Below are 24,967 nucleotides of genomic sequence, written 5' to 3'. Positions count from 1 at the left end.
TAATATATTCTGGCACCTGAGATTATCTATCTATAAATAGCAGCAAAAAGTTCCTTTTCCTTGTTCCTTATTGACTCCCACAGAGATGTTTTATTACTGGTTCTTTCAAGTTTGAAAAGATATGAGAAGTAAACCACTATTCTTGTCACTGTGAACTTCTCTTACCTTTGAATGTTTAATCAAAGGTGTGCGAAATGGTATCGAGTTTGAGGTTCCTCCTCCATCCAATACTTAACCTGCTTATTCTGCATTTGGGTCGTTGCTCGTCTGTGGATTGAATTGGCAAAGGACAAGCAGACTACTGTGCAGAGTGGAGTCCCAGTGGCTCACAAAAATAAAGGTGAGTTAAAGCAAAATTAAGTAATTTCTGTACACAGAACAAAAGGTCAATTGTTGTCTCTGTGAAAGGATGAAACGAAAGAAAAGCTTGCATTCGCACAGCGTTTTTACAACCAATGAACTGGAGTAATGTAAGAAAAACAAGTTGGTCATAACAAAATCCCAGAACCACAAGATGATCAGTCAATTGAAAGATAAATATTAGCTCAGGTACTAGAGATAACTTTCTTGCTTTATTTTGTTATGTAGTCAGTTTTAAAATGTTTTTTTAAATTTTTTTTAAAACCAGGACACAGGATTTTTTTTAAAAAGCTATGTCCAAAAGTCTTTCTGACATGAGATGGAAAGTCCAAAGTCTGGGTCTTATCTGAAATATTGCCTGCTCCCTCGGTACTGCACTGGAGTGTTAGTCTCAGACCCAGTACTTGAAACTGCAGTCTTCAGACTGTGTTGACGCTTTGATATTGTATGGACTACAGGAGTCAATTTAACTTCAAAAATCAAAATTCACTGATTTTAAAGCTTGATCCTGCACAAAGGCTTGTGCCATAGCTACCAGCCACTGATTATGATATTTAATGTTTACTCATTGTGTGAATGAATCAAGTGTTTAAATGAATAGGTACATTACGAGGGGAGGACTGGCCAAGTGGAGGGTGCTGTATCTTCAAGATTTCAGAATTGAGACAGTGATGTTTTGCTAAGTGATTAATAACTGAGGGAGTGTTGCCTCATCAAAAGGTTAGCACTGAAGCTAAACAGTAATGTCTTAAGTTAACCCTCAAATTGTGGAAACTGAATTTTATTAACTTCTCATGAGTTACTCCATCCAGAACTTTGATTCAGCTTTGAAAATTCTAATGAGTAGCTATATCTACAATGACAACCCAAACTCAATTCCTTGCGAAGCAGATGTGCATGAACAAAAACTGTTTTACTGAAGCACATTGGAACATTGATATACTGTTGCATCCAGCAGTTGAAATGATATTCCATATTGTTTTCTGGCTATTAGAGTGGATGTTAATTATTCAATAGGTATCCTAAACAATATTTTCCCATTAATTAAAACCACCAATAAAAAAAGATTAACTGCTTCCTGGTTTTACTGCTCTTTATGCAATCTCACTGCAAGTAAAATAGTTCACAACAAATGAACAATCCTGGACTAGATTCTGGCCTGGATCTAGAGCATAAAGGAATTACAGATTTCAGAAAAGGCACATAAAATAATAAAAGGACTGGATTTTGTATCTAACTGTTAGGCTTTTTAAGTTTATCTTTTCTTTCTTTTTCAATCTTTTTATTATTATTATAATTTATAAACACATACAGTTCAAAGAGATATAAAAAATACATAGTAAGTAATGAATTAATACAGAGATATTAAACAATAATATTACAGAATAAAAATATATCATAAAAATAAAATTTTTAGATCAGTTTAGGGTGTGAACTATCTCTAAAAAAAAGATATAATTAATAACAATATATGAAAAAAGAGAAAAAAAAACCCCAAAAAAGAAGAAAAAACAAATCTGAATTAAAAAAAACTTTAAAAAAAACTTAAAAAAAACCTACAGATATAGCTAAACCACGCCGATCACTCCGATCTCATCTTACAGCCCAATTATCATACATAATCATAGAAAGAAAACAGAGCCAGATCAACTCACCACAAATGAAAATATTGAATAAATGGTCGCCAGGTTAACTCAAACTTAGAAGGGGATTCATAGACAGAGTTTCTAATTTTCTCTAAACTTAAACATAGTATAGTTTGGGTAAACCATTGGAAAACAGTGGGAGGATTAACCTCTTTCCAATTCAATAGTATAGATCTTCTAGCCATTAGTGTAAGAAAAGCAATCATACGATCTGCAGGAAGAGATAAATAAGTCAAATCTATCATAGGTAATCCAAAAATTGCAGTAATGGGATGTGGTTGTAAATCAATATTCAAAACAGTAGATATAATGGAAAAAATTTCCTTCCAATAATTCTGTAAAGAGGGACAGGACCAAAACATATGTGTAAGGGAAGCTATTTCCAATTGACATTTATCACATATAGGATCGATATGAGAATAAAAACGATGGAGTTTATCTTTAGACATATGAGCTCTATGAACAACTTTAAACTGTATTAGTGAATGTTTTGCACATAGAGAAGAAGAGTTTACCAGTCGCAGAATTTTATTCCAATTTTCATTAGAAATATGAAGGTTGAGTTCACTTTCCCAATCATTTTTAAACTTTTCAAAAGTCCCAGAATTTATTTTTGTAATTATATTATATAATTTAGATATCACACCTTTTGGAGGGAATTTTGAATATAGTATATCCTCTAAAACTGTCGTAGTCTCCTGATTGGGAAAAGAGGGTAAAGTCGAAACTAAGAAACTCCTAATCTGCAAATATCGAAAGAAATGAGATCGAGGTAAATCATATTTCATGGATAATTGTTCAAATGACATGAAAGAGTTATCCAAGAATAAATCCGAAAAGCATGTTATACCTTTAACTTTCCAGAGTAAATAAGCTTGATCAATTAGAGAGGGATGAAAAAGGAAATTTAGTACAATAGGAGTTTCCAAGATAAAATGACTTAGGCCAAAAAATCTCCGGAATTGAAACCATATACGTAGTGTATGTTTAGCCATTGGATTATCAATTTGTTTATATAATTTAGTAAGAGTAAAAGGGAGAGCAGCTCCCAAAATAGAGCTAATTGAAAAATTTTGTATCGGTTTAATTTCTAAATTTACCCAATGGGGATTTAGAGATAATTCTGAATAATTCAACCAATACCTTAAGTAACTAATATTAATTGCCCAGTAATAAATTCTAAAGTTGGGTAATGCCAACCCTCCCTCTAGTTTAGATTTCTGTAAATATTTTTTCCCCAATCTAGGATTCTTGTTTTGCCAGATATACGAGGACAATTTAGAATCGACCTTATCAAAAAAAGATTTAGGAACAAAAATAGGTATAGCTTGGAATATATATAAAAATTTAGGTAAGATCATCATCTTAATAGCATTAATTCGGCCTATCATGGATAGGGATAATGGTGACCAATTGGTAAGTAAACTGCCGATCAGGTCCAATAGAGGGAAAAAATTAGTCCTAAACAAATCTTTATGTTTTTTAGTAATCTTAATCCCTAAATATATAAAATGGTCTCTAGCTATTTTAAAAGGTAAACTATCATAAATAGGAACCCATCCATTAAAAGGGAATAATTCACTTTTATTTAAGTTCAGTTTATATCCCGAAAAATTACTAAATTGGGCTAATAAAGATAAAACGGCAGGAATAGAATTTTCAGGATTGGAAATATATAACAATAAATCATCTGCATATAGTGATACTTTATGAATATCCCTGCAACGAATAATACCAGTAATATTGGGTGCTTCTCTGATAGCAATTGCCAAAGGTTCTAAAGCTAAGTTAAATAATAAAGGGCTAAGGGGGCACCCTTGCCTGGTGCCCCGAAATAATCGAAAATATGGCAATCTTTGGGTATTAGTAAAAACCGAGGCAACTGGGGAATTATAAAGAAGTTTAATCCAAGATATAAATATCGGACTAAAATTAAATTTTTCAAGAACTGTAAATAAATAAGGCCATTCTACTCTATCGAAGGCCTTCTCAGCATCTAGTGAAATAACACATTCTGAAGACTTATGTGAAGGAGTGTAAATAATATTCATCAATCTTCTAATATTAAAGGAGGAATAACGATTTTTAATGAATCCAGTCTGGTCTTCAGAGATAATATATGGTAATATCTTCTCTAGCCTTGTCGCTAGAATTTTAGAGAAGATCTTAGAATCAACATTCAACAAAGAAATAGGTCTATAAGAAGAACATTCGGTTGGGTCTTTATTTTTTTTCAAGATTAGAGAAATCGTAGCTCTGTAAAATGATTGTGGTAGTTTACCCAATGTGATAAATTCATCAAACATCTTAATCAGCCAGGGAGAGAGAGTAGAAGAAAAAGCTTTATAAAATTCCACAGAATATCCATCGGGACCTGGTGCTTTCCCCGAGTTCAGTGAGAAAATAGTATTATTGATCTCCGAATCTGTAATGGGTTTACTTAATTCTAAGTTATCTTGAGGTAATACTTTTGGGAGTTTCAAATGTTCTAAAAAATTAAACATATTACTAAGGTCTTGAGGGGATTCTGTACTATATAAGGATGTATAAAAAATTTTGGAAAGATTGATTTATCTCTTCCTGGTTAACAGTCAGTTCTCCATTCTGTTTGCGAATCTCCACAATTTGGCGTCTAGCTGAAATATTCTTCAGATGATTAGCCAACAGTTTACCCGATTTCTCACTATGCACATAAAAATCAGATTTAGATCTAATTAGCTGGTTTTCAATGGAAGATGTAAGTAACAAATTATATTCCATCTGCAGTTCAATTCTTTGTTTGTAAAGTTCTTCAGTAGGATCAGTCACATATTTCTTATCAATGTCTTTAATCTTCTCAACCAATAGATGAATCTTGTTTTTGATGCATTTCTTCAAAGCTACTGAGTAAGAAATAATTTGACCACGAATATAAGCCTTGAATGTATCCCACAATATTCCATAAGAAATTTCCGTAGTGTAATTTGTTGAAAAGAAAAAGTTAATTTGTTCTTTCATAAATTTAACAAAGTCTAAATCTTGCAATAATGTAACATCAAAACGCCAGTGCTTAATAGTAGAAACAGAGTCTTTGAATTTAAGAGAGAGTTGTAATGGAGAGTGATCCAAAATGGCTATAATGTCATACTTACAAGCAGTTACAAGTGGAATAAAACGTGAATCAATAAAAAAGTGATCAATTCTCGAGTATGAATGGTATACATGAGAAAAAAAGGAAAACTCTTTATCTGTCAGGTGAAGAAATCTCCAAATATCAACAGCTCCAGAGTTAGTAAGGTAAGTTTATCAACAGAGAAAGAACAGAAGTCATCCACGTAACTTGCTCAAGAATAGATATAGGGTGGATATTAACTCTTCTTTCCCTAAACAGCAACAAGCCTCTGCAATCCATTGCTTACCAATGATATGAGACCTGAGTGTCAACACATGTTCTGGTAGGTTCTTGGTCGGGACAGACATTGCAGTGCCAATTTCTGGTGGCATGAATGTAGGAATCCAGTTGAAGTATCCAGTTTTGAAGGACTGAAAGACCACAAATATGGGGCAGGCTTGATCAAGCAGTATCTTACCCTGGCTAAGACTTTTAAGTTGGGAAAAGTTGATCCTACAGAGTGCTTGGAAAAGGGTGAAGATTTTTAAAATTGCAGCATTGAGTACAGTTAGTGAGTAAAAGAGAAACATCTGAATGTTTACGAGCTAGGACAAGGGCTTGAGGATTTCAGAGGACCTCAAGTTTACAGATAGAATGAAGGAGAGCAGCCAGAGATGAATTGAAACAATTGTCTCCAATGTTAAGAAGGGCATGGACAGGCATCTCAGCATGAGGGATGAGGGATGCAAAGTTAGGGTGATACAATTATAGAGATAGATATCAGTGGCCTTAATGATGGGACAAATGTGGTTTGATATTCATCTTGGAGTCAAATATTATGCCAATATTATAAACCATCTGGGTCGTTATGAGAATTCAACTAGAATAAGAGTAGCACTATTGACCTCGGAGTATGTTCGAGGAAATGCTCCAAAGGTAATGATTTGATACTTCACAAGATTTAACTTCTGGTCATTCAGCACTAGATGCTAGTCAGTTTGGGGAATGGTTGCACAATGAAAAGTAGAGCTGGGTGGGCAAGGGTCCATTGATCTTCTCCCCTTCCCATCAGTAAATTATCTTCAATATTCAAATTCACACAAGAAGAATAATGGGTCCTATCAAACACCAATAACCTCCAGAAGCAGAGGCAGCTTTAAATAAATGGTGGCACAAACATAAGGTTGTATAAAGGCATCCTACTGTCTGATTGGATTATTGACTGATGCATTCTCATTGGATTGCCTATTTGAATACAATAACTCATTTGTGTTTTGGGCAACCTTCAAAACTGGAAAAAAAATCAATCAATGAAGATTTTCGAGGACAGAAAAAAAGAGAATAGAAGCTAAACCAAGCAGTGGAATAATGGACTGGATATGTTTAATACAAATTATATGTAGAAAAAGGAGAGAATTAAATGATTCAGCACAAAACCAGTTTATCTTTCATCTTAATTCTTGTTTATAAGAAACTTTCCTTTACGCCAGTTTAAAGGTAAACTGATGGGCAATTGATTAATAATTTTACTGGGGTCATTATGTCTATTTTGAGTTTTGAAAAAATCATCTGATCCTATTTTACACTCAGAAGTCATTTGTGGAGCTGGTCAGAAGCATATGCACCTGGCATTTGGACATAAATTGCAGAGACCTTTGGGTTCCTGTCTATTCTAGAAAGAGATTAATCCTGGCAAACAAACAAAAAATGCTCTTCAATAAGTCTCTTGCTGAAATTTGTGCAAAAAATGTTGTATCCTATCTGTCTGAATTTGAAAATGCCCAGTTTCATGCAGTGGCCTGGAAAGTCCATGGACATTATTTAAACATGAGTGAAGTTGGATATTTCATTTTTTTTTTTTGTTGACTTAACTGAGAAACTGTTTCAGACTTGAAAACGGAACAAGGAAGGGACAGAGTGCAGAACTAATGAATTTCATTCTACTCACGTGTTCCAAAATGTGTTCACTGCTTGTTAAATGGCAGCTGAATTTGGATTGCACTGAGTTGACTTTTGAAATGGTTCATGTTACATACTGTAGGAGACGAAAGTCATTCATGCTGAATGACACTGGCTCGCTTTTGTCTGTTTCTCATTGCTGGAAAAGTATACCACCTCCCGTGTGATTTTTTTTTTTTCCTTTTCCACCCCCCCCCCCCCAATCAGAACCTTTCTTACAGTACCTGGTACAATGTGACAAGAAAACTGAACAATCAACTGAATAATTTCATTATACTTGTGCAGTTACAAAAGATTAAATATGGGATACTGTTTTTTTAAATTTTTTATTTTTCACACCATAAATCACATTAGCCATGATACACACTTTTTCTTTTTCACACATATACAGTGACTTTTTCTCCCCCCCCCTCCCTCCTCCCAAGCCACCCCCCACCCCCCCCCCTCCCATCCATTTTAGGCATACAATCTAGGTTACATTAAACCAGTCAGACAATGTTGTCATTCAACAAAAATACACCAGAAATTCTACTGAGACCATTCTTTTCTTTCCTTCTCCTTCCATCAACTTAGGTAATGATTGTGTCCAGTAGGTTTTCGCTATTGTATTTAATGTAAGGCTCCCATATTTGTTCGAATATTTCAATATTATTTCTTAAACTATATGTAATTTTTTCTAATGGAATACATTTATTCATTTCTATATACCATTGTTGTATTTTCAGATTATCTTCCAATTTCCAGGTTGACATAATACATTTTTTTGCTACGGCTAGAGCTATCTTAACAAATCTTTTTTGTGCATCCTCCAAATCAATTCCAAATTCTTTGTTTTTTATGTTACTTAGGAGAAAGATCTCTGGATTCTTTGGTATATTGTTTTCTGTTATTTTATTTAATATCTGATTGAGATCTTCCCAAAATTTTTCTACTTTCTCACATGTCCAGATTGCATGAATTGTTGTTCCCATTTCTTTTTTACATCGAAAACATCTATCAGATACTGTTGGGTCCCATTTATTTAACTTTTGAGGTGTAATGTATAGTCTGTGTAACCAGTTATATTGTATCATACGTAGCCTCGTATTTATTGTATTTCTCATCGTTCCAGAACATAATTTCTCCCATGTTTCCTTTTTTATCTTTATATTTAAATCTTGTTCCCATTTTTGTTTAGTTTTACCATTTGTTTCCTCATTCTCCTTTTCTTGCAGTTTAATATACATATTTGTTATAAATCTTTTGATTAACATTGTATCTGTAATCACATATTCAAGGTTACTTTCCTCTGGTAAACTCAAACTGCTTCCTAATTTATCCTTCAAGTAGGATCTCAATTGGTAATATGCCAGCGCTGTATCTCCAGTTATATTGTACTTATCTCTCATTTGTTCAAAGGATAAGAATCTACTTCCTGAAAAACAATTTTCTATTCTTTTAATCCTTTTTTTTCCCATTCTCTAAAGGAAAGGTTATCTATTGTAAAAGGGAGTAACTTATTTTGCGTCAATATTAGTTTTGGTAATTGATAATTTGTTTTATTTCTTTCTACATGAATCTTCTTCCAAATATTGAGGAGATAATGTAATACTGGAGAAGTTCTATGTTGTACCAATTTTTCATCCCATTTATGTAATATGTGTTCAGGTATCTTTTCCCCTATTTTATCTAATTCTAATCTCGTCCAGTCTGGTTTTTCCCTTGTTTGATAAAAATCTGATAGGTATCTTAATTGTGTGGCTCTATAATAATTTTTAAAGTTTGGCAATTGTAAGCCTCCTTGTTTATACCATTCTGTTAATTTATCTAGTGCTATCCTCGGTTTCCCCCCTCTCCATAAAAATTTCCTTATTATTTTCTTTAACTCTTTGAAGAATTTTTCTGTCAGTTGCATTGGCAATGCCTGAAATAAGTATAATATCCTTGGAAAAATGTTCATTTTAATACAGTTTATCCTTCCTATTAGTGTTAGTGGTAAATCTTTCCAATGCTCTAAATCGTCCTGTAATTTTTTCATTAGTGGATAATAATTGAGTTTATATAATTGGCCGAGATTTTTGTTTATTTGTACACCTAGATATCTTATTGCCTGCATTTGCCATCTAAATGGAGATTCCTTCTTAAATTTTGAGAAATCCGCATTATTCATAGGCATTGCTTCACTTTTATTTACGTTTATCTTGTAACCCGACACTTCTCCATATTCCTTCAATTTCTTATATAATTCTTTTATTGATAGTTCTGGTTCTGTTAAGTACACTATAACATCATCCGCAAATAGACTGATTTTATATTCCTTGTCTTTTATTTTTATTTCTTTTATATTATTATCTATTCTTATCAATTCTGCTAGTGGTTCTATAGCTAACGCAAACAATAAAGGTGATAGTGGGCATCCCTGCCGCGTTGACCTGCTTAAGTTAAATTGCTTTGATACATGTCCATTTACTGTCACTTTCGCTAACGGTCCCTTATATAATGCTTTAATCCAATTAATATACTTCTCCGGTAAACTGAATTTTTGCAATACTTTGAACAAATAATTCCATTCTACTCTGTCGAAGGCCTTCTCTGCGTCTAAAGCAACTGCTACTGCAGGTGCTTTATTTCCTTCTACTGCTTGAATTAAGTTAATAAATTTACAAATATTGTCTGTTGTGCGTCTTTTTTTGATAAAAGTTTGGTCTAAATTTACCATTTTCAGTACCTGCTCTGCTAATCTGTTTGCTAATAGTTTAGCTATTATCTTATAATCTGTGTTTAGTAAAGATATTGGTCTATATGACGCTGGTGAGAGTGGATCTTTCCCTTGTTTTAGTATTACTGTAATTATTGCTGTTTTACATGAGTCTGGTAAGCTTTGTGTTTCATCAATCTGGTTGATTACATCCAGGAGGGGCGGAATTAATAAGTCTTTAAATGTTTTGTAGAATTCTATTGGAAATCCATCCTCTCCTGGTGTCTTATTATATGGTAATTTTTTTTATTATCTCTTGTATTTCTACTGTTCCAAATGGTTCTGTTAATTTATTTTGTTCCTCTATTTGTAGTTTTGGTAGTTCAATTTTAGTCAAAAATTAATCTATTTTCCCTTCTTTCCCTTCGTTTTCAGTTCGGTATAATTGTTCATAGAATTCTAAATATGGGATACTTGAAAGGCACCTGGAATATTTGAGAAAGTGATTGCATCTCTATTCGCATGATTCACAGTTATGTAAAATGAAGACACTTCTATAATTAAAAGGAGTCTTCGCTGAACATCAGCCATTTCACCCAAGTAACAAGCAGTGACTATTTCAGGTGGAGAAGCTGTGAATCGAATGGACTGCATGTTCCTAAATTGCATCTGTACCTATCTAGAAAAGTGTTTGTTTGTCCTTGCATTCTTGACTTATTCTACCTTTTAGATATTGAAAAAGGTGTGAGGTGTCAAAGGACAAGATATTTGCCACAAGGACAGACACTTAGTTTTGTCATTGCAGGTAAGTGGCTGGTCGAGTTTAGAGTCTGGCCAAGTAATCCTTGACATTTGGTTGTGAGAGTTGTTGAGATAGTGCACACATGTCAAACTCAGGCCCCCGGGCCAAATTTGGCCCGTGATATAATTGTATTTGGCCCGCAAGATCATATCAAATATGTATTAGAGTTGGCCCGCTGGCCGCCGCGCTAGTATAGTGCATGCACAGCTAATACTACAAATCTCAGAATGCTTTGCAAATACATTGGCGCCGGCCCGTCAGCCCGCTAATCACCCCCACCTCCTCTCTTTACTTTCATTAGCACCTGCGACCTGTCGCCCAACTCACATGTAATAAATTCCTTACGAAAAATGGCCAAACGAAAGGCAGAAAACAGGACCTTTCAAGACAGCTGGGAGGCAGACTATATGTTCTTCATTTTAAAAGACAAACCTGTTTGTCATTGAAGCAAGTTGTTATTTTTTTTGACTTGTTGGCTTGTGAAAAAAAATACATTTAAAAGGAGCTTAAAGGCTATAGAGAAATATTATTTATTGAATATTTTATTTCTCATTTGTTAATGCTTCTTCTGGAAAGAGTTTAATCAAAACTATTATTAAACATTTATTTTAATAAGAAAAAGTTTAACATTACATATATTGAAAGAAGAGAAAACATGCAGATGTTGTTGAAAATTTTCAATAAATATTTAGTTTGGCCCACGATTTAGTCCAAGTTTTTAATTTTGGCCATCTGTGAATTTGAGTTTGACACCCCTGAGATAGTGAAATCATTACATTTGTTCACTTGGAATTATACCTCATAGAACCAATGTTTTTATTTTCTCAGAACTGCGTGATTGTGCACCACTGGAGCCTGAGAGTATGATGTTTGCAGCCAAGGTGTTGCAATTTCCTCAGTTATTCCTGGCTGTGTCAATTGTTTTCCCTTTGCTTCTCATCCTGGTCATGACCATCTGTGTGTTTTGCAGGAGGTAATATATTGGAGGTTTCGGGGACAATTACATCTTGTAATTTTTTTTGTGTGTATCTGTGTGTATGTGGACTGTAAGACAAATATTAGTCATTTTTCAAAGTTGCCTGTTTAATTGCAAAAGTCATCCCAGTGATATATTTTCTGAAGTTTGTCACTCCTATGACATGAAAAAATATAAGTCAATTAGTGAATAGCAAAATGCCATAAACCACAACGTGACAAAGATTAGCTTATGTTTTCATTATTGAGATGCTGACAGAGGGCAAATATTGCTTAGAACTCTATATTTATATGAATTTGGCATCCTGCTCAACTGGGCAATTCATAGTTTGCTAACTTGAAGTGAGGGTTTCAATATAGTCTTGAATTTATGCATTGGAGCATTTTACAACTAATGCAGGACATGGAAGTATAATCCATTGTTGGAGTGTGGGAACAAGTGTTGACTAGCAGCAGTGACTTTGATGAGTTCCAAGTTCCTAGGCTGTTCTGTCCAATTCAGTGGTTCTCAACTTTTCCCCCCACTCACATAGCACCTTAAGTAATCCCTTACTAACCACCTATGGCATAGAATGCCATGGGTGCTCTGCAGTTATTGAGGAATTAATTACAGTGGTGTGTGAGTGGGGGGGATAAAAAAGGTTGATAACCACTGCCCTAATTCAAGGGAAAGCAGAGATACATCCACTGACAAGTAAACTAAACATGCAATAATGGGAGTATATGCACACTGTATTCTGCTCCCAGAATTCATTTGCTTTTAAGTCAGTAGAACCAAATGTCAAAAGCACATCCACTACTGAATTGCATGTGTAATGCACACGGCCAAAGTTAAACCTCCACCCTAGGAATTTGAAGAACAGGTTGGATTGGTTCTGGTTTTCTTTGGGGTGGGGGAGAGGAGGAGGAGTGGTGGTAACCCATGGGCACAATCTCATTAACCCAGTCCTGATTTATTTTCTTTCTCCATTGTCATCCTTTGCTGCATGCCAGGTTTTCTGAAAGAGTGAGAAGCCACGACAGGCAGCTCAAAGTGTTTATGGTAAGTAAGATTCATGTCTTGGATGGGGAGAATAAAGCTGGATTAGTGTAGGGTTAGAGTAACTGGGTGTTTGGTGGACAGCACAGACTCGATAGGCTGACTGGCCTTTTTCTGTGCTATATGAATCTCAGGCCATTCAGCATGTTGATGGGTAGCTTTGAGAGAGAGCTTGCATTTGTATCACATTTTTGGAAACATTATGGTAACTAAACATGCTTAGCAGTCAATAATATTCCTACTGAAGTTGAGTTACTGTTGCAACAGTGGCAGACAGTTTTGCACACAACAAGCACTCCAACAGCAAGGAGATATTTATCCATGAAAGACAGATGATCCAAGTAATAGTAAGCTGGATACCAGGAAGAACTGCTCTCCTCTAAATACTGCTGTCAAACTGGTTACCTGAGGGGACAGATAAAACCGAGTAAGAAAAATGCATGCCCCTCAACAGAGAAGAGGGATTCCCTTTGGTTTCCACTAAATTGGGGAAGCACAGCGGAGCTGCTGTCTCACAGCTCCAGGGGCCATAGGTTCTGTCCTGACTTTGGATACAACTCTACAAATCTCTGATGAGATCACACTTAGAGTATTGTGTTCACTTCTGGTCACCTCATTATAGGAAGGATGTGGATGCTTATGGAGAGGGTATAGAGATTTACAAGGATGTTACCCGGATTGGAAAATGTCTTATGAGGTAAGGTTAGCAGAGCTGGGATTTTTTACTTTGGAGTGTAGAAGGATGAGAGGAGACGATGAAGCTCTACAAGATTATGAGAGCCATAGATAGGGTGGACAGCCAGTGCCCATTTCTCAGAGAGGTATAGCAAACACCAGAGGACATGTATACAAAGTGAAGGGAGGAAAGTTTAGGGGAGACATCAGGGATACATTTTTTTTTTTTTTACACAGAGTTGTATGTGCCTGGAATTCCTCACCAGGGATGGTGGTGGAGACTGAAACATTAGGGGCATTTAAGAGACTCTTAGAAGGGCATATGAACAGAAGAAAAATAAAGGGTTACGGGGAGAGAGGGCTTAGTACTTTTTTTAAGGAATATATGGGTCGGCACAGCATCGAGGGCTGAAGTGCCTGTACTGTACAGTCGGTTTGATGTTTGCACACGTTTTCCCTGTGACTGTGTAGGTTTCCGTTGGATAATCCCAAATTCTCCCACATGCCAAAGACCTGCAGGTTGATGCTAATTTGGCTGCTTTAAATTACCCTTCTCTGTGGACATGAATGGTAGAATCTGAGGGCAATTGATGGGAATGTGGGAAGAATGATAGGAGTAAATCACTGAAGCCTGCAGGCACCGTGATCAAAGTAAAGACACAATGCTGGAAAAACTCACCAGGTCAAACCGTGTACTTTATGTAGGAAAGATAAAGATACACAGCCTTAATCGTTAGTTATGAATTTTTTTTACTACATAAAGTACAGTAAAACCCCTGGATGCCAGATAAGTGAATTTTTCGGTTGTGTGTTGAGTGAATGGTAATTTAACATTGAGACGCACCGACGTTAAACTTCTGCATTTTTTATCTATTTATTTTCTGCAATTTTTTTTGCTGGTTGCTTGAATTCCAGATAACAGGGGTTTTACTGTACTCTGTTTAACCTGCTGAGTTTCTCCAGCATTGTGTTTTCACTGGGAAGAATAATATGTGTTTAATGGAGGATTTGTGTTTTTTTTTAAAAAGCTGCTTGCTGTGGAGTGTGGTCTGGAGGGGCAAAGGGTCTGTTTCCATGCTATATTAATAAACAGATCATCTATATTTTGTGGTTACATATCTCTGCTAGAATGTAAACCTGGATTTTGTGCTCAATTGTGTGCAGTGCAACTTCACCTCAGAAATGAACTCCCATCAACATGCTGAATGGTTTGCAGATTCAGATAGCACAGTCTCCCAATTACACGCTGAGCCACAACTCTGGGTCAGAGTGTTACACACTGAGTAACAACTAAAACTGAATGTACAGTACCTATACAATCGTATGTTGCAAATGACTAAGGCTATTTCAAGCAGTTTGATTAACTTTCATATTAGAATGTTTTTGAATATTGTAGTTGAGGGTGATCAGGATCATTGCCACAGAGGATTATTTAAGATGATTAAGGGCAAGATTAATCGATAACTCAGGAAACAGTGTTTGGAACTGTCAAAAAGTTGTTGGATTCTTTTTGAAAGTGAGATTGATAGTTCTGACCTTGTGAAGAGTAAATCAGAATGGTCCTTGGGACACTTCATTGTTAATCACCGATTAAACAAAATTCAAAATAACTATCAAACCTTCTCTGTTCTTTGTACGCTGCAGGAAAATCACACTCATTCTGTTAAACTCAAGAATGATCCAGACACTACAAATGAAAATGGAATGTTTCCAAGGATAGCTGGTATGTAATGGTCACTATCCAGAGAACTGAGACCTCCTATTAATTGAGACCCATTTGTATGGGTCCCAAAGTGCTAGAGAAACTCAGCATGTCCTGCAGTGTCCACAGGAGGCAAAGATTTTTTTTAACCAATAATAGACTTTATTCACAATTAAGTATTTGCAAAGGGGAAACTGTTCAAAGCCTCTTCTTGCCTATTGTTTCATAATCCATTCATTTCTATTCACACCTTTGCTGATACTCCCTCCCCCCCCCCTGTTGTTTAAGAGCCTCCCCCTCAGTCTCAAGCCTACAATGCCCTGTAATGGAAGGACTCTAGTCTGTGGTTTGTCCCCTCACGTTGGCTGCATCGAGCCTCAGTGCATTCCTCTGCAAGTACTCCTGCAGCCTGGATTGTGCCAATTGGCAGCATTCCACACAAACATCTCTGTGTGCTGAAAGACCGACAGGTTTTGGACAGAGCAAAGTGCGTCTTTCCTTGAGTTTGGTCTTCTGGTAGTTCTGGAACAGCCCGTAATTGAGTGTCCTCTGTCATGCTGTTGCTGGGAATGAACCGTGACAAGGACTCTTGCATCCTTCTCCACATAATCTTCGCAAATGTGCATTCTGCAAAGAGGTGGACATCTGTTTCCACTCCACCACAGTCATCTCAAGAACAACATGCATGGTGGGTGATGTTCTGGTTATACAGGAAGGATCTGACTGGGAGGGTTTTTCTCATTGCCAACCAGACCAAGTTCTGATGTTGTTTATGAGCACTGGGGATGAGGCATCCCGCCAGATGATCTGAAAGGTCTGCTCTTGAAACCACCCCATCATGTCCATCGAGTCCTCATCTCTCGGTGTCTGCAAGATGTTCTGTGCTGACCACTGCCTGATGGCCTTGTGGTCAAAAGTTTTTGCCTGCAAAAGCTTTTCTACGAATGATAGGTGGTGTGCGGCAATGGGGCTAGGCCCAACCTTTGCAACACCTGGGACAGGTAGAACCTCAGTACATAGTGGCATGTACTTTGATTCCACCCACAGCCACATGCAGCCACACACAAAGGTGGTAATCAGCAAGAGGGTCACTTTGCTTATGCCCTTGCTTCTATTGTCTGGTGACTTGTACGTGGAGACCATTCAAAGCCTTTCCATCTTGGATCTCCATATGAACAGAATGTCTGGTCTAGTGAGCACCAGGGCAAAGGTGTGGGGATGGGCCATGCCTGAGACACGTACAGCAATACTGAAAGCACCTCACACCTGATTACCAGGATCTTCCCTGTTATTGAAGGGGAGCGCCGCATCCACAGAAACAATTTGATCTTTGCGATCCACTGTAATCAATTCTGGATGCACACTTCGGCCCCTCCAACTATATCCCCAACACCTTCAGGTAGCCAGATGTGACTATGAAGGGAATGGTGGTCCAGCCAGACCAGTTACTGAAGAGCATTGACTTGCTCTTCTTCAAGTTCACCATGGCGCCCAATGCAGTCTCAAAAAGGCCTCTGTCTCTCATTTTGTAATGTATTTCTTGCAAATCTCTCATGTCACAAGGTATATGACATCATTTCTGAAGTTCATAATGTCTCGACTCATATGCTAAAAGCATCTTTGTCCATTTACTAACAAAGTCAAAGAAATTAACTTTGCTTTGTTTCTCTCCTGTTTCCAGGCTGTCTGAAATTTACTAACAAAATGGCTTCTTGTATACTGAAGCAAACAATCCATTGTTCCACTTATCTCAAGAACCATCTTAAAAAATCTTTCAGCTCTTCTCCTTGCCATGTAACAGCAGACTCTTCAGTTTTCAGACTGGCTTTTGTGGTCAATGGTGTTTAAAATCCAAATGTATTTGTTGATAATGAAGTGCGTGTGTAGAATGTAAATGAGCTCTCTCCACCCAAAACGTACCTTTACTGATGTGTGTGTGTGTGTGTGTGTGTGTGTGTGTGTGTGTGTGTGTGTGTGTGTGTGTGTGTGTGTGTGTGTGTGTGTGTGTGTGTGTGTGTATATATAGTTTTTAATATTAAACCTAAGATTAATCATAGCGCATTTGTCACAGGATGCTCGCTGACATTTTTCCATACCTTGATGAAGGGCTCAAGCCCAAAACGTTAGTTATATATCTTTATCTTTGCTGTATACAGCACACTGTTTGACCTGGTGAGTTGCTCCAGCTTTGTGTTTTTACTTCAACCATGGTGTCTGCAGATTTTTGTGTTTTACTTTTTTTTTTCTTTCCCTCTGCTTGTGTCTTAGTTTCATCACCTTTGAGGATAAAGAACCTCTTGATGTTCTCCTTGGTCACTTCCCACTGGGGAGTCAGAAAGGTTTTGCAGTTCTCCATCCAGTGTACTCCTTCTTTAGTTCCTCTATGTTCTCTGGGGTCAGCAACTTCACATTCAGCATCCATGTTCTCCTGTTCACTTTCTGGCCCTCCTGGAGATGCAATGGAAGCAGTGGACAGAGAATAACACCGGCATAACATTAGTGGTTCTGACCATGAACAGCCTTTGACATGGAGGAAGTCTAACTGAGCCATCCAATCTTGATCAGGTGGGCTGCGGCTGTGCTCCACCTGCAAGGTTGCTGAAGGCATTGCACAGCTTTGCATCCTTTACCATCTCTATCAGGAATCTGGAGGAGCTGTACAGTCTGGTGTCAACACTGCTGGATCATTCTGCTACATCAATGATGCAGTTGAAGTCACCAACCAGAATGACCCGCCTAGACATTGCCAGCAAAGGTGGGAGCTGCTGGAAGATGGCCCTCCTCTTGCTCTTCAAAAGCAAGGCATGCACATTGATCACACAGAGTGGGGTGTGTCAGTATGTTAGAGCCAGCATGAGGAGACTCTTAACCCTTAACCTCAGTGATCACAAAGTTGCTTCCCCGCAGCAAGGTGCCCAGACCAAATGTGTGACAATAGCTTCACCTGACCATTCAGATAACCTATGCACCATTATCACTTGATCCTTCTTCATTTGAAGAGTGGAAAGTTAAGCCATGTTCCCCTTCTAGTAGTCCCAGAGCAACCCCTACTATCCCTTCATCGTCTTGAAGGTCATGTCAAAGTGACTGTTACCTGTCATGTCCTGGAGGCAGTAGATGTTCTTCGCCTCAAATTTGCAGCATTCCATCAAGACCCTTCAGATGATGAGGTGACAGGAAAATGGGAAACCTTCGCTCAGATCCGTCACTTCCACCCTGTCAGTGTTGTGCATTCTTTGTCCTCCCGAGGAGTTTGCTGCGACAGCCGACCTCGTGATACTGGTGGAGGTGGCCTTACTGCTGGAAAGGGCGTTGGATTGGTCCCCCAGTCAGCATGGATCTATCCCTGCATCAGCAGGCCAGCTCAAACCAGATGAACTCTTCCACTCAGTTGTCTTCCTCCTCCTTCTTGATGCTACAGCTTCTCATAGATCCAGTTGATCAGCTCACTGTAGATGGTCTACACTTGATCTTAGCCAAATGGCTGAGATGCAAGAAGTAAAGATATTCAACTAATGTTTTGGGCTTGAGCCATTCATCAAAATGCAGGCAGGTGGCTGTATACAAAGATGGGGGGAGGAGGAAAGAAGGGACTGGGGAAGAGCATAGGCCATAGGCCAACAGCCAAGAGGACATAGGTGGACATAGATAGGATGACAGGAGAGAAAAGCTGAGAATTGATTGGTTGGGGTGGGGGGGGGGGTAGCTCAGTAAATGCAGTGGAGGAAAGGTGACTTAGGGATAGGAGCAAGAGAGGCTGGGGTTGTGGGCCTGCTATTGAAAACTGGGGAAGTCATTGTTGATGCCATCAGATTGGAGAGTCCCCAGAGAGAATAAGAGATGTTATTCCTCAATTTGTGATGGTCTCAGTCTGACAGTGCATGAGACCATAAACAAATATGTTGGCTTGGGAATGTGGCAGGAAATTGAAACGGGTTGCCACTGAGAGATCCCCCATTACAGCAGACAGACATTCAATGAAGTAACCTCCCAGTCTATGCCCAGTCTCTCCAATTTAGAGGAGACTACAATGGGCACACGTTTTTGTATTTTTTTTAAATAAAAGTATTGCACTGCAGTGGACAAAAAAAGTGTGTATCAGATAGTTATAAATACAGGTTGAGTACCTCTAGCCAAAACTTTGAAAACTGAAAAAATCCAAAAACCAAATTATTTTTAGCGCTGACATGATGTCAAAAGTTGAAAAAAATTGAACACCTGACTTGCCCATATGGGGCTCTGACACTCTGGTGGCACCTGTTTGATTACAATAACAGTTTGAAAAAAATCTTTGCTTCTGGCCGGGAGGATGCCAAACAGAGCTGGGTTTAAAACTTCAGCATTGACTGCAGCCAGAGTCGGTGACGACGTCTCCATTCTCAAGATCCGCCATCCACAAAGAAGTCGCCTCGGTCTCCTGGGCAGGAGCGGGGACCATAGTCAGGGACTATGGAGGTGGAGGGGGGGGAGGTGTCAGGGACTACCGGCGGCGGCATTGGGGAGGTGTCGGGATTGGTGGCGGCAGTGGGGAGGCAGCGAGACTGGCGGTGGGAAGGTGTCAGGAACTGGCGGCAGTGATGGGGAGGTGTCGGAGACCGGTGGCGAGGGTGGGGAAGTGTCAGGGACCAGCGGTGGGGAGGTGGTGGTCTTTTGTAAGCAGAGATCGTTTTTTTTGGTAAGTACTAAACATTATTTCATGTGAATTTTCCACTTGTGGCATCATGTTGGTGCTAAAAAAGCCTGCTGTTATTTGTTGTTGCCGTTTAACCACTGAAACGGGTAATCCTGCTGATGCTACTGTGCTGTTTAGTTCCATTGTTCCAAAATCCGAAAAAACGTCTGATCCCAAGCATTTCAGATAAGGCGTACTTGACTTGTACAATCTCTTTCGTGAACCAAGACTGCTTTTGCTTTAATCTTCAGTTGGAGCTCCCTCTGCTGACTATAGTTTAAAAAAAACCTTGCAATTAAAAAAAAACTTACACAACCTCAGTATCTCCCGAAGCATTTACATCCAATGAAATGATTTGTTTGTGTGTCATTTAAAACTATTTCTGCAGTCAGCAAAGCATAAATAATAAAATAATCTGTTGGTTAAAGAATATATATTGTCATAGAATAGAAGAGCATCCCTATTTATAAATTGAACCATGATCTCTCTTCTGCTTTTCTGAATGAATGGTGAGATTCTTGTCTGAAATATGGCTCCTCCTGCTACCTCGTGTGCAAAAACCAATTTGGAATGGGACCACAAAATTCTTTGAGTATCTGACCTACTTGTTCCCCTTTGGCAGGTAGTGCTTGGTGGGTAGTGGTGAACCACATGGTTTCTGTTCACCAATGAATGAGTGCAACAATGAGTTTGGGCATTCATAGTCTATGAAAGGATACTTGAAAGGATACATCAGTGATCATCCTTCATTGTCCACAGAGTCGTGTGTATTGGGTTGGCTGAAATTTCCTCTGTGTTCCACACTCGGCTCACACACACGGTGACTAATGCTAAGTTTGACAGTACCTGTGGAGAGAGAAGCAGAGTTAAAGTTTCAATTTTCACCTAAAACTTTTGTCACATTCTGTTCCCCTGCCTCCTCACTTAAATCTCATTATGAAAATCTGGGATTTGATTTGATCACCCACTTTGATGTGGATTCCACATACTTGTCCCTGTAATTTTGATGCCATTTCTTCAAACTTCTTTATTTGATGATTTTTTTTAAAAATTCTGGTCTCGCAAGTGGTGACAGTTTCTTTACATCTGCGAGATAAAAAACAATCATAGTTTTAAAAATTATCCTAATTTGTTGCAGTGTAAATAGTTCCAATGTTATTCAATCTTTCCTGGACTTTACAAGTATTTAAATTTAAAATGTGTATCTTTGATTCCACCATGTGGTTACACTTCCTGATAGAACATTTGATTTAAGGGAAAAATAACACTAGACAACAAATTTTTCATAAGGTTTGCTTCCTGAGAAAATAAGAGGATTATGATAGACAACTTCAAGCTGAATACCAATATAATTTCAGATTTGCTGTCATGTAGGAAGTTGGAGAAACATCAAAATAACTTTTATTGAAATTAGCATGTTTAATTGCATAACGACCTAAAAATGTTTTGCCGCTGATTTTCTTTTGTACTCAGCATCTGATGCCCCTCACGTCACTGTCCAACAATTGTTGGCCAGCTTTGATGGATTCCAGATGCCTTAATACTGCTTTCACCACATTCATCACTGACTGCACCAAGATCAGCAGGGAAGAAGTCCAAGTGCGAATGCAGAAAATAAATTTTCAATGACATATTGCACTTCATGGTTTTGTATGCTTGAAGCAGAATTAAAATATGACAGGAAATCACAAAAAAAGTTACATCTTGGAAAAAAAAGACAGTATGAAATAGGTAAATTCTAAAGTGATTTTCATGATCAGCCACCCAAAATCCATAAAATACAGGTGTTCAGGAGGCAAAAACTTAATTTTCCAGTGTAATTTATCTTCTCAAACTTATTCTTTAAATCAAATAAATGATACTGTATCTTATCTGTGTGCAGTATTGAAATAGTTAATTTCAAACTTAAACTGTAAGTGGTGAAAACAAAACTCAGGAAAGAAATGTCATCAAAATGACTTATCTTCATCTCGTGAATGACTAGTGACTTTCATCCCACAGACCATCAGATGGTAACAGTGATCGATGAATTGCAAGTTGTCCAAAGAAACCAAATTATTCAGTCAATGAAACCAGCGGTGATTGATGCAGACGATAATTTGTATGAAGATGTGAGAGACGTCCTTGTGAATGATTCGAAATCAAACGAGGGTAGCCAACGTGAACAGAAGGCAGATTATACAACCCAATGTGACAAAGTGCCCTCATCAGAACCAAGCTGGAAGGATGAATTTGGGTCTACCAATGAACAAGCACAGACACAAATTTATGCAAAAGTAGTCAAACTGAGAAAGAAAGAGTGCCAACTACAGATTGAAGGACAACATGAAGTTGGAGAAGAAGAGGACACGGAGGAGCCTCCACCAGTCCCAGACAAGCACTTGGACGATGAAGGTCCAACTCAGATGTAAAGATATCAGGTAAAAAAAAAACTTTCTGAAAAGAATACATCTGCTGGCAGGCTCATGGGAAGTAAGATTACTTCAAGTTCCCCTCCAAGGCCAGATATACTGCCCAGTCCCAGCAGCTATTCCCTCCTGCACAACTGCTGTGCTTTTTCAATTACATGGGGATTTTGGCCTTGTAATGATGAAAGACTGCAGTTATATATTGAAGTCTGCGATGGTTAAATTAATTGACTGGTAATCTATGAAGTTTGGACCAACAGTTCAATTCAAATCAGTTCAATCCCACAATGGCAAACGTAGAATTGCAAATTGATTATTAATGTGATTTTTTTTTTATATAAAAGAGAAACAGTTGTAAATTTGTAGTCACCATTGGTAAGTTATTGCAAAACTCCTTGTCCGCTAATCAAGACAGGAAATCTGCCAATCTTACATGCATGTGACATCAGACCCACCCATGTAATATGCTTACTAAAATGCCAACCAAGTCATCAAGTTGTTCTGTAATGCAGAGAAAATAATATTAATGATGATGGGTTCATTATACACATTGTACAATGTCCATATGCAGTGAAAATTTTATTGACTGCAGTTGAACAGGTATTCGTAAAGGAAAAAAAAACTATAAAAGTAAATGAATTGAAACAATAAAAACAAAAAGGACAGCACGTTTGGCGCATTTATAGCACCAACGATTGGGACTAAACCAGGGTTCAAATCCCACGCTGTCTGTAAGGAGTCAGTACATTCTCACCATGTCTGTGTGGGTTTTCTGCAGGCGAAATAGCCTGTTACCATGCCGTATGTCTCAATAAATAAAGGTAGATAGAAATATTCAATAATGCTAGTGCAAAAAAATGACTTGCAACAGAGCAAGTGATCTTTATGTGCTGTGAGAGCAGTCCATAATCAGTGTACTAAGAGGAGGTTCAAGAGTCTGATAACTGTTGGAAATGAACAGTTCCTCGATTTTGGGCTTCTGTTGGATGGGCTATCCGGCATTCCCCTGGGCAACAATTCCAGTGCCAGAACAGAACCACCAGAGAACATAGCATAACTGTCTTCGTGTGGGAAAGAGTAACATTGGGAATCCTCAACACTGATTTCAGACCACATCACATCAGTTGAAATACAGGCAGGGGGAAGTTTTCTCCCGATTATCACCTACAGTTTTTCTTTCGCTGATGAATCTGTGCAATATCATGTTGATTGACACTTGGTGATTGTGGTGGGAAAACAAGTTTAAAAGGTTCAAAGGGAGACAATGCTGGACATGTGTTAGTACCAGATGCACACAAATAATGTATAAATCATGCACATCGGGTACACGTTAGCTACCAACAATTGCAACTCCCAATAGTGCCAAAAAGGTTAAAACAATCAGTATCTGTCACCCCTCCGCTATCAAGCAGGAACAGCACAGCAATTACCAAAGGAATACAAGTCGAGTTACAATTTGCAATGGGTGAGACACACTAGTCTCTCCTGGATGTATGGCACAAATAGCCCCCATCCTATACCGGGACATACCCTAAAATTAGTCTTCCAGGCGTCACCCACGGCTCACAAACTGGAGTGGAGCTCGAGGATAGTTTCAAAGGGAAAAGTGAATGAATTAGCTCATGTGCTGGTTTTTTTTAAATCCTGAAAGGAGCTAGGGTGCCAGCCCAATTAGGGCCATGTGATCTTGGATGAGGGCCATTGGAGGGTGTCTTTACCTGTGGGTGGATCTGACCTTGATTTAAAAAAAAATATTTTATTTAACAATTTTTAAAACCACAACAGTAAATGCATTTCATTCAATAAAAGTCTTCAAAAATTACACATGTGGTATATAACTCCCATCCATCCATTCCCAAACACGCCAAAAAAGAAAAAGAGAAGAGAATAGAAAAAAAAGAAAGACTGGAGAATGTCAAGGGGATAAACTATATATCATAAAGTTTTTAATAATATTAATGCTAGAGGTTACCAAGAGATGAGGTCTTCAGAGAATCTGTAAAACATCTGCTCTCACATTTTGCAAATATGGGTGCCATATTTTCCAAAATATCTGACATTTATTTTGTAAACTATAAGGAATCTTCTCAAGTGGGATACAGTTATGAATTGCACATACCATCTCTCCATCCCTAATCTGTGTTTGATTTTCAAGTAATAGCTATACACTTCCTAGAAATTGCTAAAGCAATTTGTACAATTTCATTTTGATACATAGTTAGTTTCAATTTAGGTCTAATATTACCAAACAAAAATAGCATCAGATTCTATAGGAACTTAATCTCCTTTATTTGTTCCAAAAAATGTGCAACTTCCAACCAAAAATGTTTAACTTTAGGAGAATGAAAAGATGATCCAGTCTCTTGTCCACATCTAAAGCACAAATCTGATAATGTAGGGTTCAATCTTTTTAATTTTTCAGGAGTTAAATACAACTGATGCAAAAAAATTATATTGAACCAACCTATATCTAACATTAATAATTATTGTCATATTATCTTCACATAATTCCATCCAGTCTGTTGGTCTATATAAATCCACTCTCCATCTTAATCTAGATTTATGCATCCCTATTTTAAGTGCTTTCTTTTGAAGTAAATTATACATGACAGAGATACATTTATTTACATTACTGTTATGAATCAGTAATTCCAAATCACTCTGACTAGGTAATGTCAAATTAGGGCCTATCTTATCAATCATGAAAGCTTTAACTCGATAATAACAGAAAAAAAGTATTATTTGACACATTAAATTTACTCTTCATTCATTCAAATATTATAAATTTTCCCACTTCAAAACAATCTTCTATCCTCTCAATACCCATCTGTATCCAAGTCCTCAAAAATTGATTATCCATAGAAAATGAAATGTCTATTTTGAAATGAAGCCATTTTTCCTGAAATTAAACTGATGGTGTCTATTTCATAATCAATTTTATTCCATAATTCATTTGGATGT

The 24,967-nt window shown here is 37.6% G+C and overlaps 1 protein-coding gene across 1 annotated transcript; it reads left to right on the top strand.

The window, feature by feature from the left end:
• The first annotated feature begins 213 nt into the window (after positions 1-213).
• On the top strand, positions 214-22,668 carry LOC138741384 (uncharacterized). Its single transcript, XM_069895383.1, has 6 exons — positions 214-340; positions 10,464-10,538; positions 11,364-11,508; positions 12,504-12,552; positions 14,869-14,947; positions 21,600-22,668. The coding sequence occupies exons 3-6, from the start codon at positions 11,399-11,401 to the stop codon at positions 22,007-22,009; spliced, it is 648 nt and encodes a 215-aa protein (XP_069751484.1). The 5' UTR covers positions 214-340; positions 10,464-10,538; positions 11,364-11,398; the 3' UTR covers positions 22,010-22,668.
• The last annotated feature ends 2,299 nt before the right edge of the window (positions 22,669-24,967 follow it).

This window comes from Narcine bancroftii, chromosome 8 (assembly GCF_036971445.1).
Source record: "Narcine bancroftii isolate sNarBan1 chromosome 8, sNarBan1.hap1, whole genome shotgun sequence".
NCBI classification, from domain to species: domain Eukaryota; kingdom Metazoa; phylum Chordata; class Chondrichthyes; order Torpediniformes; family Narcinidae; genus Narcine; species Narcine bancroftii.
The sequence above is the reverse complement of the archived record's forward strand: the minus strand, read 5'-3'. Positions and strand labels throughout refer to the sequence as shown.

Coding starts and splice junctions, on each gene's coding strand:
- LOC138741384 (XM_069895383.1), top strand. CDS start 11,399: ATGATGTTTGCAGCCAAGGTGTTGCAATTTCCTCAGTTATTCCTGGCT. Junction 12,553..14,868: donor GGCAGCTCAAAGTGTTTATG/GTAAGTAAGATT, acceptor TGTACGCTGCAG/GAAAATCACACTCATTCTGT. Junction 14,948..21,599: donor AATGTTTCCAAGGATAGCTG/GTATGTAATGGT, acceptor TTCATCCCACAG/ACCATCAGATGGTAACAGTG.